The sequence below is a fragment of the Glycine soja genome, chromosome 15 (genome assembly GCF_004193775.1).
Source record: "Glycine soja cultivar W05 chromosome 15, ASM419377v2, whole genome shotgun sequence".
NCBI classification, from domain to species: Eukaryota; Viridiplantae; Streptophyta; class Magnoliopsida; order Fabales; family Fabaceae; genus Glycine; species Glycine soja.
This window is the reverse complement of record NC_041016.1, coordinates 1,179,404-1,195,143: the sequence shown is the minus strand read 5'-3', so window position 1 is coordinate 1,195,143 and position 15,740 is coordinate 1,179,404. Positions and strand designations below refer to the sequence as shown.

The 15,740-nt window shown below is 32.5% G+C and overlaps 3 protein-coding genes across 7 annotated transcripts; 2 read left to right on the top strand and 1 right to left on the bottom strand.

Moving 5' to 3' along the window:
- Positions 1-850: 850 nt before the first annotated feature.
- Positions 851-3,821, top strand: LOC114386901 (methyltransferase-like protein 22). 3 transcript variants are annotated; one of them, XM_028346967.1, is made up of 7 exons: positions 851-1,135; positions 1,223-1,325; positions 2,042-2,092; positions 2,321-2,474; positions 2,626-2,764; positions 3,166-3,271; positions 3,359-3,821. In XM_028346967.1, the coding sequence occupies exons 1-7, from the start codon at positions 920-922 to the stop codon at positions 3,502-3,504; spliced, it is 915 nt and encodes a 304-aa protein (XP_028202768.1). In that variant the 5' UTR covers positions 851-919; the 3' UTR covers positions 3,505-3,821. The 3 variants fall into 3 exon arrangements, with proteins under 3 accessions (XP_028202768.1, XP_028202767.1, XP_028202769.1); XM_028346966.1 differs by having other exon boundaries at positions 851-1,147; XM_028346968.1 differs by lacking the exon at positions 2,042-2,092 and having other exon boundaries at positions 851-1,147.
- Positions 3,494-9,424, top strand: LOC114386899 (nitrate regulatory gene2 protein-like). Of its 2 annotated transcripts, XM_028346965.1 has the most exons (5): positions 3,494-3,606; positions 5,867-6,952; positions 7,188-7,363; positions 7,634-7,857; positions 8,359-9,424. In XM_028346965.1, exons 2-5 carry the CDS (start codon positions 5,914-5,916, stop codon positions 9,152-9,154), a joined length of 2,235 nt encoding a protein of 744 aa, XP_028202766.1. In that variant the 5' UTR covers positions 3,494-3,606; positions 5,867-5,913; the 3' UTR covers positions 9,155-9,424. The 2 variants fall into 2 exon arrangements, with proteins under 2 accessions (XP_028202766.1, XP_028202765.1); XM_028346964.1 differs by lacking the exon at positions 3,494-3,606 and having other exon boundaries at positions 5,786-6,952.
- Positions 9,425-10,407: 983 nt separating this feature from the next.
- On the bottom strand, positions 10,408-13,867 carry LOC114387317 (ras-related protein RABF2b-like). 2 transcript variants are annotated; one of them, XM_028347471.1, is made up of 7 exons: positions 13,760-13,867; positions 12,685-12,762; positions 12,418-12,585; positions 11,792-11,840; positions 11,280-11,353; positions 10,915-11,008; positions 10,408-10,680 (listed from the first exon to the last, which is right to left on the bottom strand). In XM_028347471.1, the coding sequence occupies exons 1-7, from the start codon at positions 13,796-13,798 to the stop codon at positions 10,580-10,582; spliced, it is 603 nt and encodes a 200-aa protein (XP_028203272.1). In that variant the 5' UTR covers positions 13,799-13,867; the 3' UTR covers positions 10,408-10,579. The 2 variants fall into 2 exon arrangements, with proteins under 2 accessions (XP_028203272.1, XP_028203273.1); XM_028347472.1 differs by having other exon boundaries at positions 13,756-13,851.
- Between the last annotated feature and the right edge of the window lie 1,873 nt (positions 13,868-15,740).

The window sequence follows — 15,740 nt, the reverse complement described above, 5'->3', positions numbered from 1 at the left end:
GTTATATTTTGCTTGAGGAGAAGCTTAAGTGTAAAAAGTTTAACATTGAAGTGGACTATTTAATAAGCATAATGAATTTCCACATGGTGTAGTAGATAAACATATCACAGCTACAAGCACAACATTGAACAAATGCAGATGTAGCCCATTGGGAGCCTTTGATAATTTTACAAAACAAGTTAATTACTACAAGAATGAGTAGCCTAAGCTAATGAAAAAAATTATATTCCTTGATCCAATCACAAGATTCTTTGAAGGAAGTTGGTTCATTGTTATGCATCTCTTTGAATGGGCTATCAAGCTGTTTGACTTAGTCCACTATATACTTTCATCAATAAATATTTTGCTAATTAATATTTAGACTTTTAGGTTAAAATTTTATACTAAAAATAAATTTAAATTTAATTAGGTAAGACCAATTTGAGTTACAGGAGTTTTTTTTTTCTCGAGTATTTCTCAAATACTCAATAATATTTGTTTCTACTTTTAAATTCTGTATTTTTTTAATTTACTTGGAAATTTTATAAAGCATATTAATTGTTGAATGAGATTGGAATATTGAAACTAAAAATTAATTTAAAGGTAATTAGTTAATATAATTATTACAAAATAATTTTTGATTCTTTATTTAATAACTTCATATAAAAAATTAGTTGATTAACGATATAATTTTTTTATATAAATATATAATAATGTATTAAAATTATTTATTAATATATTTCAAGCACATAATATTTTAAAATTGATTCGTTAATAACTCTATAAATTAAATTGATTCGTTATTATTTTAGGATACTTTTCTTATAAAAACATGGTTTTCACTTCAAGAATGACATTAAGATGAATATATTTTGTTGTTTGGCAAAGTGGGTGGGTAGGATATGATATTTTGGTCCTTGATCGAATCACAAGGATAGGAATGGAATCAGAAGAAGTGATGAGCGAGGTGCACCTGGGTTGCCCAGCCGGTTTCTCCGGACCCTATATTTCCCTTTTCTCTTTCTCTACGAATCTCCAATTCGACCAAGATGGCGACCTTCTTCTCCCTCGACGACGCACCGCTATGTTCGAAGCAAACGCACAACATTCATTTAGTGTCAGAATCCAGCATAACATCACTTCGTCAATTCCAAATGTTGGTCTCCAGGTATTTCTCATCATCTTTTTGCCTTTCCAATCCATCCATTCATCTCTTTCATTACTTTCCCCAAATTCTTGTCAGGTTTGGAGAGCTGAACTATTATTATCTGATTTTATATTGCATAAAGCATCTTCTTCCTCTCAACTTCATCAAGTTATTGCATTAGAACTTGGCGCTGGAACTGGTATGTTGCTAATTAATTACTTTCCCTTTTTTGTCATTTCTTCTTACGTTTTGCAATCATTTCCTTAAGTCTTCATTTCTGACTTCTAATGAACTATAATTATAAGATGACAAGTGCCAGGGATATCCTCTTTCTCTTTTTCTAACACTTCCTCTTAGTATATGATGAGGCCAGCATAGGATTTCATCCAATAATATAGTGTTAAAGATACGGTGTTGTTAGGACTTAGGCGTTAGCATTCTTCTAATGAGATAGATATTTCAGCAGCACAGAAACACATATATTAAGAGATTTAGGGCTAGTTTGAATAAACTTCTAAACAAAGAGTAATATGAGAGGGAAATAAAAATGAATCAAACTTGCAAGAGTAAAAATCAGCTTATGCACCTTAACTTTTTTAGAAGTTCCCTCATCTTACTTCTATATAAACACCTAAATCAACCTAACAGAGTTTGTCATTCTTGCGATAGAAAAGTCTTAACAGCAGCATGTTACAATCGAAAAGCTATCATAAGTTTGAGACTAGTTGTTATTGTTACAAAAAGAAAAACAATTAATGTGTTTTCTTATTCAACTGCTGATTGTTTAATAAAACACTTTGAGGCACTCCTAATAACTGCTTTGATGTCTATGAAGAGGAATAATAATAAAATCTGTATTTGAAGAACAGCATGTTATTTATCAAGAAATGTATTTGATTTCAAGTTTTCAACCAGGCTTGGTGGGTTTATTACTTGCACGTGTTGCAAATGCAGTGTTCCTAACAGGTATGGTGCCTTCTTTTATTTGAGTGCCACTCTTCCCTGCTCCTATGAATCATCATGGTGGAAATTCATATTCTCCTACTACAAATGGGGAGTGGGGACCATATTGCATAATTATAGAGAACTATGGTGCCTTTTGTTATACGAGGAACTTGTTTATTTCTTTTAAATTTTTGTTCTTTTAAAGTTGATGATTTTAATGGACGGACAACGCTTATTATTATTTGTCAGACCATGGGACTGAAATACTTGACAACTGTGCAAAGAACGTTCAGCTTAATTTTGGATTATTGAATTATCAAGCCAAAATTTATGTACGTGAACTTGATTGGTTCGGTTGCTGGCCTCCTAAAGCAAAAACAGGAGAGGCTCCTTCCACACAAAAGTAAAGTTAATTATTTTGATGAATATTCTCCCAAGAAATTATTGCTTCTTTCTTTTCGCAATATTTTCCATTTGGTTCTGGCATGAACATAACTGCTTCTTTATACTTTTCTATATCAGGTGTGCTCACAATCACTTTATGCATCATCCAGGTATTCTTGGACTTCCAGAGAAATTGAAGATGCAGAAAATGCTTCTTTGCTGGTGGCTGCTGATGTTATTTATAGTGATGAGCTGACTGATGCATTTTTCAGTACCTTAGAGAGATTAATGTCAAGGGGTTCCACAAAGGTATCAAAACAGAATTTCTTTTTTGTATAGCAGAAAATCCAACGAATCTACTACTTGATGAAGTAAAAAAAAAAAAAAAGAAGCCTATTTAACATGTGTAAATTGATCAATTTATTCAAGATCAAATTATATTTATTTGATGCACTGTTGTCAATATTAGTATTGAAAAAAAATACAATCGAGAAAGCAAACAAATCAAATAAAAATGATAAAATGAAATATATTTTTCTTTGATATTTTAAACATTATGAATTCAATTATTATTATGTTAACAAAGGGGAGGGGTATGGAGATAACACGCACCATGATGAGTATGGAACATGGGGAGGAAATGTTGCAGTCATGATCTGTTGAGCCCCTCTTCAGTGCATTCACTTATTCAACATTCATCTTATTTGTAGGTGTTATACATGGCACTGGAAAAGCGCTACAACTTTTCTCTTTCTGACCTTGATGTTGTTGCAAATGGATATTCACATTTTCGAAGCTATCTCAGGGATGAGGATGGTAAGCACATATATGTATTTTTAGTGTGTATTAGTTTTACATAATTATTCATAATATGGAATGCTTGATGTACGTAATTTATTACAGAAATTGAAAGCCTCGAGTCTGTAAGCATGCCTAATTTTGTGGGGAAGCAGATGGACATCTCTCAAATTCCACAGTATGTTGGAGAATATGATAGAGGACGCGACGTTGAGATTTGGCAGATCAAGTACTTAGGATCAAAATCATGAAGCCTCAGTGACCCGGATTAAAACTTGAAGGGTCTTGCTTGGAGCATTGGATAAACGAATTATAGATTTTATTATTGAAATACATTGGAAAACACGGCACAGGTACATTTATAATCTTATAACAGTTTTTTTTAATCAAAACATCTCACATTTAATTGTTTAACTGATAAATTGGATGGTTTTTTAACTTCTGAAAAGGGAGAAAGGAAGATTAGGAATATTGGAGGATTTTTTTTTGGTGAATGAGAATGTTGGAGGAAATTAGGAAAGATTATTTGGAAAATAATATCCATGAAAATTTGGTCTTTGGTCTTTAATTGAGTCAACATCATCATGCGTGAGATAAAAAATTTATTGTTGTTATTATAATTCTTTAATTCCAAGTCTCCAGAACTTAAAATGTATTTAATATTGTGTTTATTAAGAAAGAAGATTAGAAGAAAAATATGAGAAGATTTATAATACAATTTGACCTGCAACTTAACTAAGTGTTTATTTAATAGCTTCTTTTTTCAGGAAATTGTATACCATAAAATTTAATTATAAGTTTATTAAAATAAATTACAACTTATTTTAAAAACATACACTAATTTTTTTTATTCCAATGAAATAAAAAACCTATAAAAATTGCAACATATTTTAATAAACTCAAATAATTTACTGTGACCTTGTTCAAAATTCTATTTATTAATCTCCTTAACTTCAGTCTTCAGTATGAACAACCTCCGAACAGAACAATAGCACCCTTTGATTATTGTCAATGTCATCGTCAGTGTCCCTAAACCATCGCTGCTACTGCGGTCCTTTGACCATCACTATAATTGATGTTGTCTGGCGCCTTAGCTTTTATATTATGGATGATGGATGATTTTCTTGCTATTTGACTAATTAAGTTCAATATCATATTATCATATGCATTATGAAGTAGAAAAGTACATTTAAGTTTCTAATGAGGTAGTGATAGGGACAGTCAGCGAAGACGTTAAAAAAAGGCAGATCATAATGCATATACTATTGAGCTTAATTAATTAAACTATTTTATTAATTTTAATTAATCAATTACTTATTCCTTATATAAATAATTAAAAATAGTAATATATAATTGTATAATAGTGTAATTTTTTTTACATAGTACTATATTTTAATAAAATTTTACATATACTACTTTTTTTTAAATTAATTAGAATACATATTGTCATTTAATACTAAATTGTCACTAATAATAATTTATTAATTTTTATAATATTACTATATTCTAATAAAATTTTACATATATTACTTTTTTAAAAAAATTAATTAGAATACATATTGTCATTTAATACTAAATTGTCACTAGTAACTTATTAATTTTTATAATAATTATTTTAAAATAATACTTAAAATAATTTTTAATTGACTAACTGTGTGAAATTTTTTTACATCACAAGTAAAAATTAGATTCTTTCTATAATAGTATTATACTACTTTTTTTAATAAAAAAATTCATTTTATTACACATCTCTTTATTTTAATGTACAAATAAAGTACTCCCGTCTTTAATTATAAAATATTTTCTTGAATTTTATTTATTCCTTTTATAAGATCATTTTTAATTATTAAATGCATTAATTATTTTTTTACATATCTTTTAATACTATCATTCCTAAAATATTTTTTATTTAATTCTAATTTTATTTTCAATCATTCATTTTTTTATTTATTATAGTAAGTTCCAATGAATGACATTTTGCAAATAACTTTATTTTTTACTTGGCATTAGAAAATTAGATGATTTCAACTAAATTTCTTAATTAATATGAAATTAATTATTTTTGTTTACAAAGAAGAGTTTAGATGGAGTATTATTTAGAGACTTGTATTATTTGAAAAAGATTTTGTAATTAGGAATGAAGAGTATATAATTATTCCTTCCGTATTTAATTATAAATTTTGTCTTTAGAATTTTATTTGTTCATTTTTATAAGATTATTTTTTAATTTTTAGATGTATTAATTATTTTTTCTTTTATATTTTTATTTAATTATTCTTTCTCGAAACATTGATGAGAAAAAATTAAGCCAATGAATAAATTAGAAAATAATAATTTTAAAATAATAATATAAATAATTGAAAATTTTAATATGATTAAATTAATTAATTATTTTTCTTAAAAAACATAAATGAGTTAAGATGGTGTTATTGTTACGGATAATTGAACGGATAGTTAAAAAACATAAATAAGTAAACACTTTTGGCCAATCCCAATTGTTTACTAATCAGTATAGCGTGTACTAATAAAGTTTATCCTTGGAACATTCACTTTTTTCACTTGACACCTTTATTCCCATTCTTTTCTCTCTGTAATTCTAAATCTTCTTGACAGAGATATGATCCGAAGAGGAAAGTAAGCAAGCAAAGGTCTCTCTCTCGATGGGTTGCAATCAATCGAAGATCGAGAACGAGGAAGCGGTGGCGCGATGCAAGGAGCGGAAGCGCTTCATGAAGGACTCAGTATCCTCCCGCAACGCCTTCGCCGCCGCCCACTCCGCCTACGCCACCTGCCTGAAGAACACCGGCGCCGCCCTCGGCGACTTCGCCCACGGCGAAGTCCAAAACCCTCAATTTCACTCAAACGACAACAACACCAGCAGCTCCTCCTCCTACGTGACGGCGGCACAGCCCTTCGAAATTCCTCTCCCGCCGCCCCCTCTCCCCGATTTCTCCCCCGCCCCACCTCTCCAGCGGGCCGCCAGCATGCCCGAGATCAAGATCAACAATCCCGACTCCAGGCCCAGGCCCGAGCCCGTCACCACAATCGTCGAAGAGGACGATGAGGAAGACAAGGAGTTAGAAAACGAAGGGTCTTTAAGGATGAGAAGAAGCAACAGAGTTAATAGTAATAGAAGGGTGTCAGAAGAAGAAGTGCAAGAGCCTCGTCCTCCTATGCCTCCTCCTCCTTCCAAACAACCTGATCACGCGACACATCATCACCACCACTCCATGGCGCCGGACACTCAAAGTGGTGCTTGGGAGTACTTCTTCCCTTCCATGGAGAACATTGCCGGGACCAGCCTCAATGCCGCTGAAGAAGATGCTGTCCATAAAGTGCACGATATTGAGAGGAAGGTGTTTGAGGAAAAGCCCAGCAGGGTTGTCCTTGAGGAGGAGGATGAGGTTGTCACACCTGTCAGGAAGGTTGAGGTTCCTGAGCCTGTACCTGAGCCCATGCCCCAGCCCGAGCCTGTGAATGTGCCGGAGGAAATGATGGAGACGCCGGTGTCGATGAAGATGAAGCAGACGCCCAGTTCTGTGGAGGGGAAGAGGATTGTGCAACGTTCTGGGAATCTGCTGCAGATATTTGCTGACCTCGATGATCATTTTCTCAAGGCTTCTGAGGCTGCTCATGAGGTTTCAAAGATGCTTGAGGCCACACGATTGCACTATCACTCCAATTTTGCGGATAATAGAGGTACCTACCTATTGCTACTTCTAAATTGGGTACTTGTTTGAAGTAATGAGCTTTTTAACTTCTAGTTTTATGATCAATTGGTGGGAAAGGTGTGAAATAATGATGATCACTTCACAGATTTCATTGTAAGAGTGTGGCTAGTTTGGACTAGGGAGGGGAAACAAGCTGCTCGTTTATTTTGTCATAATGAAGTGTATTTATGCGAATGGTTTTTGTTTTTGTATTCTTCTTGCAGGGCACATCGATCACTCTGCACGGGTCATGCGAGTTATTACATGGAACCGATCCTTTAAGGGAATACCTAATTTAGATGATGGGAAGGATGATTTTGACTCGGATGAGCATGAGACGCATGCCACCATCTTGGACAAGTTGTTAGCGTGGGAGAAGAAACTCTACGATGAAGTTAAGGTAATTTGACTGAGACAACTGTTATGTGATAGGAGTTTTACTTAACTCGTCCTCCTTTCCTATTTAAATTATAACAATTTTCTTTCAAAGTCATGCAGCTCTGAGTATGACAATGTACATGTATGTATTTTTTAAATATTTATATCTTTCTGTCTACCTATCCTTTTTCTACTGCCTTATCTTTGCTTAGTTCTGGGTTAAATATGCATACAGACAGACACACATTTCTTGTTCTAATTCTGAATTTGTCTGCATAATATTATTTTATAGGCTGGTGAACTAATGAAATTTGAGTACCAAAGAAAAGTTGCCGCACTTAATAAGCTGAAGAAAAGAGGCACCAACTCTGAAGCATTGGAGAAAGCAAAAGCAGTTGTCAGTCATTTGCATACAAGATACATTGTAGATATGCAATCCTTGGATTCAACAGTCTCCGAGATTAACCGATTACGTGATGAACAGTTGTATCCAAGACTTGTTCAGCTTGTTGATGGGTGAGTAATAATGTAGAAGTTTTTCTTTTTCTTCGATTAGTGATATTCATCCACCCCATGGGGTGGAAAATAGGAGAGAGATAGAGAGAAATTGAAAGAAATGATAGGTGATGTGATGTTAAAATGAGATAGATAGAAAAATAGGGTGGAAGTGAGATGGAAGAGAAAGTGTATGTAAGAGAATAATTATCCTTTTGTTTTTACAATTCACATATTATAATTATAGATGACTTGTCTTGTAACCTTGAAGAACTTTTTCTTTTTGTTATCTCAATTCACATATTTGGCATGCTACTTCTCGAGTCTTCATTAATGCTCCTGTTGTTACGCATGTTTCTACTCTAATGAATGCAAGTTGCATGCTTCTTGCAGGGAATTTTTTTTTTTTCCTTAATCCAGTTAATACATTAGTCTGGATCTGTATGAGTGCACAAACACATCCTTACGCATGACACATATAAGCTTCTCTGTTAATATTGATGGACTTTTTATGGACTGCAGGATGGCCACTATGTGGAAAACCATGCTAGAGCACCATGTGAAGCAATCAGAGACTGTGACATTGCTGAGAAATTTAGACATTTCCCAGTCTCCTAAGACAACTAGCGAACACCATTATGACCGAACATACCAGCTATTTCTTGTTGTGCAACAATGGCATTCACACTTTGAGAATCTTGTCAACCATCAAAAGGGATACATAAAGGCACTAAACACTTGGTTAAAATTAAACATTATCCCTATTGAAAGCAGTTTGAAGGAAAAGGTTTCTTCGCCTCCAAGAGTTAGAAGCCCACCCATACAAGGCCTTCTCTATGCATGGAATGACCGTCTTGATAAGCTTCCTGATGAGCTTGCTAGGACAGCTATAGGAAACTTTGTTGCTGTGATAGAGACTATTTACCATCAGCAACAAGAAGAAATAGCTTTGAAGAGGAAATGTGAGGATACACGAAAGGAGCTATCCCGCAAAACCAGACAATTTGAAGATTGGTATAACAAGTATATGCAAAAGAAAATACCAGATGAATACAATCCAGATAGGGCAGAAGACGCTAATGCTCCTGATGAAGTTGTTACGAGGCAGTCTGCAGTTGAACAAGTGAAGAAGAGATTGGAAGATGAGGAAGAAGCCTATGCAAGGCAATGCCTCCAAGTGAGGCAAAAAACTCTGGTAAGTCTCAAAAATCGTATGCCAGAGCTCTTTAGGGCTATGTCGGATTTTTCTCTTGAATGTTCCAGAATGTACAGTGAATTAAGGCCAATATCACAGAACCTAGGCCAGAGCTTATCATGAGTTGGGTTGCGCTTATTTTATTTTTTCAGTTATTTTTTCTGGGTAAAATATATTTATCTTGGTTGTGTTATATGATATGATATTACACTTAAGATCTCTTGATTGGGGATGAGTCCTGAAGATTGCATTTGACAGTGTTAAATAAACAGTATTTGAATTTTCAAATTATTGCAGAGAATGCAGTTGAATGGATTCATGCCCTTTGATAAACGTTTCATGTATGTTTTGTTCAGTTGTAATTAATGTAAATCTCCTCAAACCGTTTCAAGATGCTGCATGCTGGCTGATAGAAAAGGTGTGATTTATGTTTATAAATAATCATGCTTCTGGAAGGAAAAAAAATAATTAGTTTATGAAATCCAATTCTATAATACAGGGGCTTCAACTTGTAGCTCTTGATCAATATCAATCTGACGTCGTTTTTATTATATATAATAAATAATTGTTGGTTATGTGATTTGAGCTGAAATCATCTAAAGGCCTTTTGCTATAAAGAACTGAAGATGCGATCGTATATATTTGACAGTACACTAACATGATTAATCTGCGAAATAGTGATGTATTCTATGTAAATAAAACAACTGTAGCTGAAAGGAAAAAATGATTTTTTTTTGTATCACATCTGGTTGCCTAATTAACTCCTAAAGTGATAACTTGATGTGTTAACATCTACTATGTTTGTGACAATTTTTTTAAACATCTATTGCAGTGTATGAAAAGTAATTTAATATTTTATTTGATGTGGCAATTGTTTTATTTGTAATATTCTTGTTATTGTATATGCTTAAACATTTGATGAATTCCGTCTAATAGTTTTTTTTTTATTGGTATGTGAGAAGGTAAAGAAAATTTATATTAATATAATTATTTATTCATGGAAATAATAGAAGTGGTTAAGCAGCCCATGGAGTTGGATTGTATAGCCTATAAAAAAAGAGAGAAGTTGAATTAGGCTACCCATGGAGGGAATTGGCCCAATTAGTGGGCTAAAACCCATTCTTTAAAGATTTGGAATTGATCACATTAAAAATCATTTTGTCTCAAAAGATGAAAAAGTGAATCAATTTAATTGTTTCCTGACATGAATTTGGTTTATGGGCTTTTGGCACTTTAGGCTTTTTTTGCCCGAGCTTTTCTGTCTTGTGAGGTTTTTCGCACGTAGCATAAGGAAGTACTGTGTTGATGAATATATATATATATATATATATATATATATATATATATATATATTAAAAAAAAACAACAACAACGCATCCAAACTTGGAAGAAGATTATATACGTACATGAACTAGACTCCTGATCAGTAGTAAATTACAAAGGGAAGGATAGTAGTGATTCAATATTCAGTCGTCAATGTATTACAACAACGAAGTCAAAGGTTCCTTGGCACCATTCATTATTCTATGATTTGATTACGTAGGAATATCAGGCTGAGCAACAAAAATAATTTCTCCCTCTATCTTGTATATCGCTGTTCAAATTCATCCCAGTAGGCTTTGGTGGTAAAGCTCTAGCTAGTCTTTTTGCTGAATTTATCAGATAGAAGCAACTTAACACAGCTGCTATATTTCCTTAAACTGACACCTATGGTCAATATGGTATGGAGTTGAAAATTTCGTGGATAAGTTTTATTAGTAAAATAGTATTGAAGTCTTGTCCATGAATTTTTCAAATAATTTTTTCTCCACACCAAAACTAACCATTTGAGGAAAACAATTGAATTGGCTAAAGTGTTTTGAAGATGTTCAGAAAATATATACCTATTTCATAGAAAAGCTCATTGATGTTCTCTGCAGTCTTAGCAGATGTTTCCATGTAGAACATTCCATTCTCTTGAGCAAATTGCTCTCCTACCTGCAGTAGTTTAATTTGCTCAAACGAGTTACAAGGAAAAAAGAGAAGGGAATAGGAATTTGGTGCAGTTATATTATATAAACTGCTTCTTCACAGGTTCTAAATTATTGCATTTTGAAATGAAGAAGTGGAAAAGAAAGAAAAATATTGGATGAGAAATGATAAACATAAAAACTGAAGTATTCCCACGTACTTATCATTTATATGATCTACATTTGTCTATTCCAAGGGATAAGAAAGGAACAGGGTATGAAGATGATCTCAACACTACCTCAGCTTCAACCTCTCTCTTTGGCTCCAAATCTGATTTGTTTGCCACTAATGCCATCACCGACTTCTGATTTCCTACATGAAGTAGTTACGGTTTTACTGTAATGAGATAGGAACAAACCAAAAACTGATGAAAGAGAGATAGAAAACAAGTTATTAATGTCCAAACTCCAAAGACAAATATGAGTGGGTAATTATTGATTAAGGAATAAGAAGAGTGGCTTTATTTCCAACTTCTTTAATCTTTAGGTACAAACTTGAATTGCTGCAACAAGAAGAAAAAAAACAAAAGAAGCTGAAGCAATAACTACTCATAGAATGCACGTAGTGCAACCAAAAAATATGGATGCACTTAATAAACTTGATTTGTTGTTTTTCCACTAATTTGGTGTAGAAATATTTCAATATACTTATCACATGATGTGAACCCAAGATTAATCTGCTAGTGCTAACAACCAGCTGGTAGACAAAAACAACATAGCATTTGTTTATTTACCGAGTTTGAGGCATTACCATGTGTTTGCAATTCCTGAACCCATTTTTTGGCTCGAACAAATGTATCCTGAAATAGAAAATCATAACAGGCAAAAAGTTTTAAAATTCATTCAAGTGCTTAAAAAGAAACGAAACATTAAGATAGAGAAAGTTCCTAAGTGTATATATAGGTTACTAATGTAGTAAGTAATCATTTATTCAAGAGAAAAGACAACATATTGCAACGCAACCACATTCTTCTGAAAAAAACTGTGGCCTAAAGAGAAGGAAAGCATACCAGAAATTTATCCTACCTGCTGTTAAGGTTTACAAGAATTAATGCCGAGCAAGATTACTCATGACTCATGATCATAAATTTATTTACATGTTAAATTTGGTTGGAAACAGAAGTTCCTGTCACAATTTACATTGTCTATCACTTCACAGTGCAGATTTTGATATTTCTTTCTTGCCAGTCTGATATTATGACCTAGCAATGTCAAATTTGAGGCAGAGCATTACAAGTTCTTTATCGGTTTTTGTAATAATTTCAAACAAAATTGCAATAAAGGAAAATGTTATTAGGCTTGCCATATCACAAGTTCCAGTGTATCCACTCCAGGTAAACCATAAATAGTTTCAAAATTAACAAACTGAATACTTACAACACTTGAGATGTCATAGACAACAATTGCTGCTGCTGCACCACGGTAGTACATAGGAGCCAAACTATGATAACGTTCCTGTCCTGCTGTGTCCCATATATCGAACTTTACAGTTGCTTCAGATAATGATAATATTTGGGTGAAAAAAGCAGCTCCTATGGTTGGTTCCTGTGCGTAGATTAATGTTAAGATTCCTAAACTGTAGTTGTTATAGTGCTGGGAAAGCAGCTTTCCAATTTCAATTAATGCGATGAAATGGAAGTAAACCTGGTTAGGAAAGAAATGGCCTTTTACAAATCGCAATGCTATGCTGGTTTTTCCAGTTCCCATGTCTCCAAGAAGTACCTATAAGAAGGAGCATATTATATGAATGTGTGTCTGATCTTAATGATTAATTAACATATTTTTAGATGAAAATTAACCCAATACTATATTGTACAGCTATAACTAAAAATAGTGGATACGATACAGTGTGATATACAAACATGGCAAGTATCTAATGAAGATTCTACAACAATCCGGCAATATGGCCAACTTTATAAAATCAATTTGGTTAATCGAATTATTTCTATAAAATCAGTTTGGTTAACTGAATTCGTTTTCACTTAAATATATTTTTTATTTGAAAAAAATAGTTTAAAAATTAGTTTGAAACTGATTTAACTTTTAAAATTAGTTTAAAACTATCAGTTCAGTTCATAACTAATTTTTTTAAATCAATCTGATTTTGAATCAATTTTTAAATTAGTTGATTATTTGTATATAAAATCAAACCGGTTAAAATAGTTTGAGACCAGTTTGGTACAATTTTTTTTATCGAACTAATTTTTGTACACCTCCATCGTCATGGGATCATCTGCAGATTCAAATTCTTGGCATGAGGGGAGTGTTAGAGATATCACTTCAACTAATAATATCAATAAAATAAAAGTAAATAATATATAAATAAGGACAACCCTTCTCTATTGAATTAGTTTTAGAAAGAGTTAGGTCTATGAGTATCAAATTGATATTTTGGTTAATTACAATTAAAAAATATCGGTTAAGTGATCATGCACAATATTGATCTACTTTTTCTGTTTCTATTTCATATTTAATAAGTAATAACGATCAATTCATATGATTGTTATTCTTGATATTAATTATTCTTCCTTTGTATATCTGACCAGTACGAATATTTGATAGTTGATACAGCATGGACAATGCAATATGTAACGGTAGAAATCATTAAACTAGTCATTTCAAGATTAGGAGCAAGGAATTAAGTGGGGAAGGAGGGGGGATGATGCAATAAAATGACTGAAATCTGAAAAGAAATAACCATAAGGTAAGACATACCCACCAGCTTGGCTTGAATGATCTTATTCCCCGGCCTTGCCATGGCGCTAGGTTGAACAAAAAGAAACAAATTAAATTGTACAAGTTGCAGAAAGAGAAACTTATGACAAAAGAAGCTACTAGCTAAATTTCTCGCTAGTTGACTGGCAGTTTTTGTTTAGCGTTGACTGTTTGTTAGTTGAATACTACATAATTCTAAATGTCAGCACCGCTTTGATATTCAATTTTGGTGCCGTTGCTATTATCCATTATAAGGCATTCTCGTTAACTATATCGATTGCATCTCACGAGGCCTAAAAACTGCAAATGTGCTGCTTTATGTCTGAAAACTGAACATAGTAGAAAACTTGGAAAACAACACTTCAAAATACATGCTGCATTCCATAATCTCCTAGCATAACAAGTTCCTCATAATCAAATATTTTCTACTGGTTACTTCTGCCATGTGTTCATTTTCAAAATGCAACTTGAACACAGTTTTGCTTGAATCAATTGCACGGTACGAAAAAATAGTAGCAACATACATATTCTTCAATTCTTCATTTTTGTTTCTATTTATTTATTATTTGTAAAGTTTAAAATCTTATTAGTTACTTTTTTTACCAATTATATTCTCATTTATCTTTTAATCTTTCATTAATTTATACACGGTTTTATTGCGGAGTAGAAAGAAAATAGGATAAAATAGAAAATCTCACTGTTATTTTATTTTATTAGAATCAAGAAAATTAATTACTTTTTTATTTTTATTTTTACATAACAACCTGAAAAACAAGATAAAAATGAGTTGAACTCCAGACTCTACAAGTAAATTTTATTAGTTAGTAATAATAAAGTCCTTATAAAAACAATCCATTAAAATTTTACAAATAGAATTTCTCTAATTGATTTTATTTTCTCTGAACTCAAAATATATGCCAATAAAAAATCAAAAACTAAAAAGAAAATCCATTTTAATTAACTTGTACTTGAAGCATAAGAAAAATTGATGACCTGAGAATCTATTTGAATCTAGGAATAAGGAGAAAGACAAACACAAGGTGTCCAGAGACAAAATAGGAAAGCGCACAGGAAAAAATCAATCATGTGTAGGATATCAATACCATCTTCATCAATGTTCATAAACTGCAATATTATTCACTTTAAAGAGAAACTAAAAAAGCATGCGATTCTCAAAAGCTTCCTTCCCGGTGCTCTACATTATGTGGCCGATCGTGGGGCTGAAACTGAGGCGCATAAAGTGTGCTACCGGAGCTGCTGGAGGACGTGGCCAGAGGTATCGTACCCTTTGATACCATTAGCCACCCATCATTCGGCTCTAGATTTTAATTTTAATATCTTAGACACGAAGCTCATTCCATCTCTAAATCCTTATTTTATTTCTAAATAACTTATTAGTATCCCACGGATGTTAATTTTATAATTTATAATTTTTTTATATATTATAACTTTTTAATGTATTTATCTATTATATTTTAATTAATAAAAATATGTATCCGTATATATATATACTATACTATACACTGATTCTGTTTATGATTTCTCTTCAGTGACCAGACAGGGTCTCCAGAAGAGTCCAAATTAAGATGTATGCCCCCACTCTATATATGTGTGTATACATCAATTCAAATTAATTTAGATAGGTGTAATTGATTGACAAAATCAAATTAGATAGGTGTATTGTGAATCCCCACTGTACGTAATAGTAATGTATGTATAATATAATGGTTACCCTAAAAGATAAAGTGTTGTTTAATTAACCGTCTGTATTGAATCATTATTGTAACAGTGGGTAGAGATCATTCATGTAAATTATGCTTAATTACATCCATATATATCTGTACATTTTGATTCTGTAACAATAAGTGTGTTGGGTAAGCACTTATATATGGTGGTGGGGGTGGAAGCAGTACAGGTTGTACAATAAAGGTGCGGATCCGGAGGGAATTGAGTGGACCTACATGTTGTTGAGTAATGTTATTCGG

Coding starts and splice junctions, on each gene's coding strand:
- LOC114386901 (XM_028346966.1), top strand. CDS start 920: ATGGAATCAGAAGAAGTGATGAGCGAGGTGCACCTGGGTTGCCCAGCC. Junction 1,148..1,222: donor TTCCAAATGTTGGTCTCCAG/GTATTTCTCATC, acceptor AATTCTTGTCAG/GTTTGGAGAGCTGAACTATT. Junction 2,093..2,320: donor AAATGCAGTGTTCCTAACAG/GTATGGTGCCTT, acceptor ATTATTTGTCAG/ACCATGGGACTGAAATACTT.
- LOC114386899 (XM_028346965.1), top strand. CDS start 5,914: ATGGGTTGCAATCAATCGAAGATCGAGAACGAGGAAGCGGTGGCGCGA. Junction 6,953..7,187: donor CAATTTTGCGGATAATAGAG/GTACCTACCTAT, acceptor TTCTTCTTGCAG/GGCACATCGATCACTCTGCA. Junction 7,364..7,633: donor AACTCTACGATGAAGTTAAG/GTAATTTGACTG, acceptor ATTATTTTATAG/GCTGGTGAACTAATGAAATT.
- LOC114387317 (XM_028347471.1), bottom strand. CDS start 13,798: ATGGCAAGGCCGGGGAATAAGATCATTCAAGCCAAGCTG. Junction 12,763..13,759: donor AGATCATTCAAGCCAAGCTG/GTGGGTATGTCT, acceptor TCCTTCTTATAG/GTACTTCTTGGAGACATGGG. Junction 10,681..10,914: donor TGAGCTTTTCTATGAAATAG/GTATATATTTTC, acceptor TGATAAATTCAG/CAAAAAGACTAGCTAGAGCT.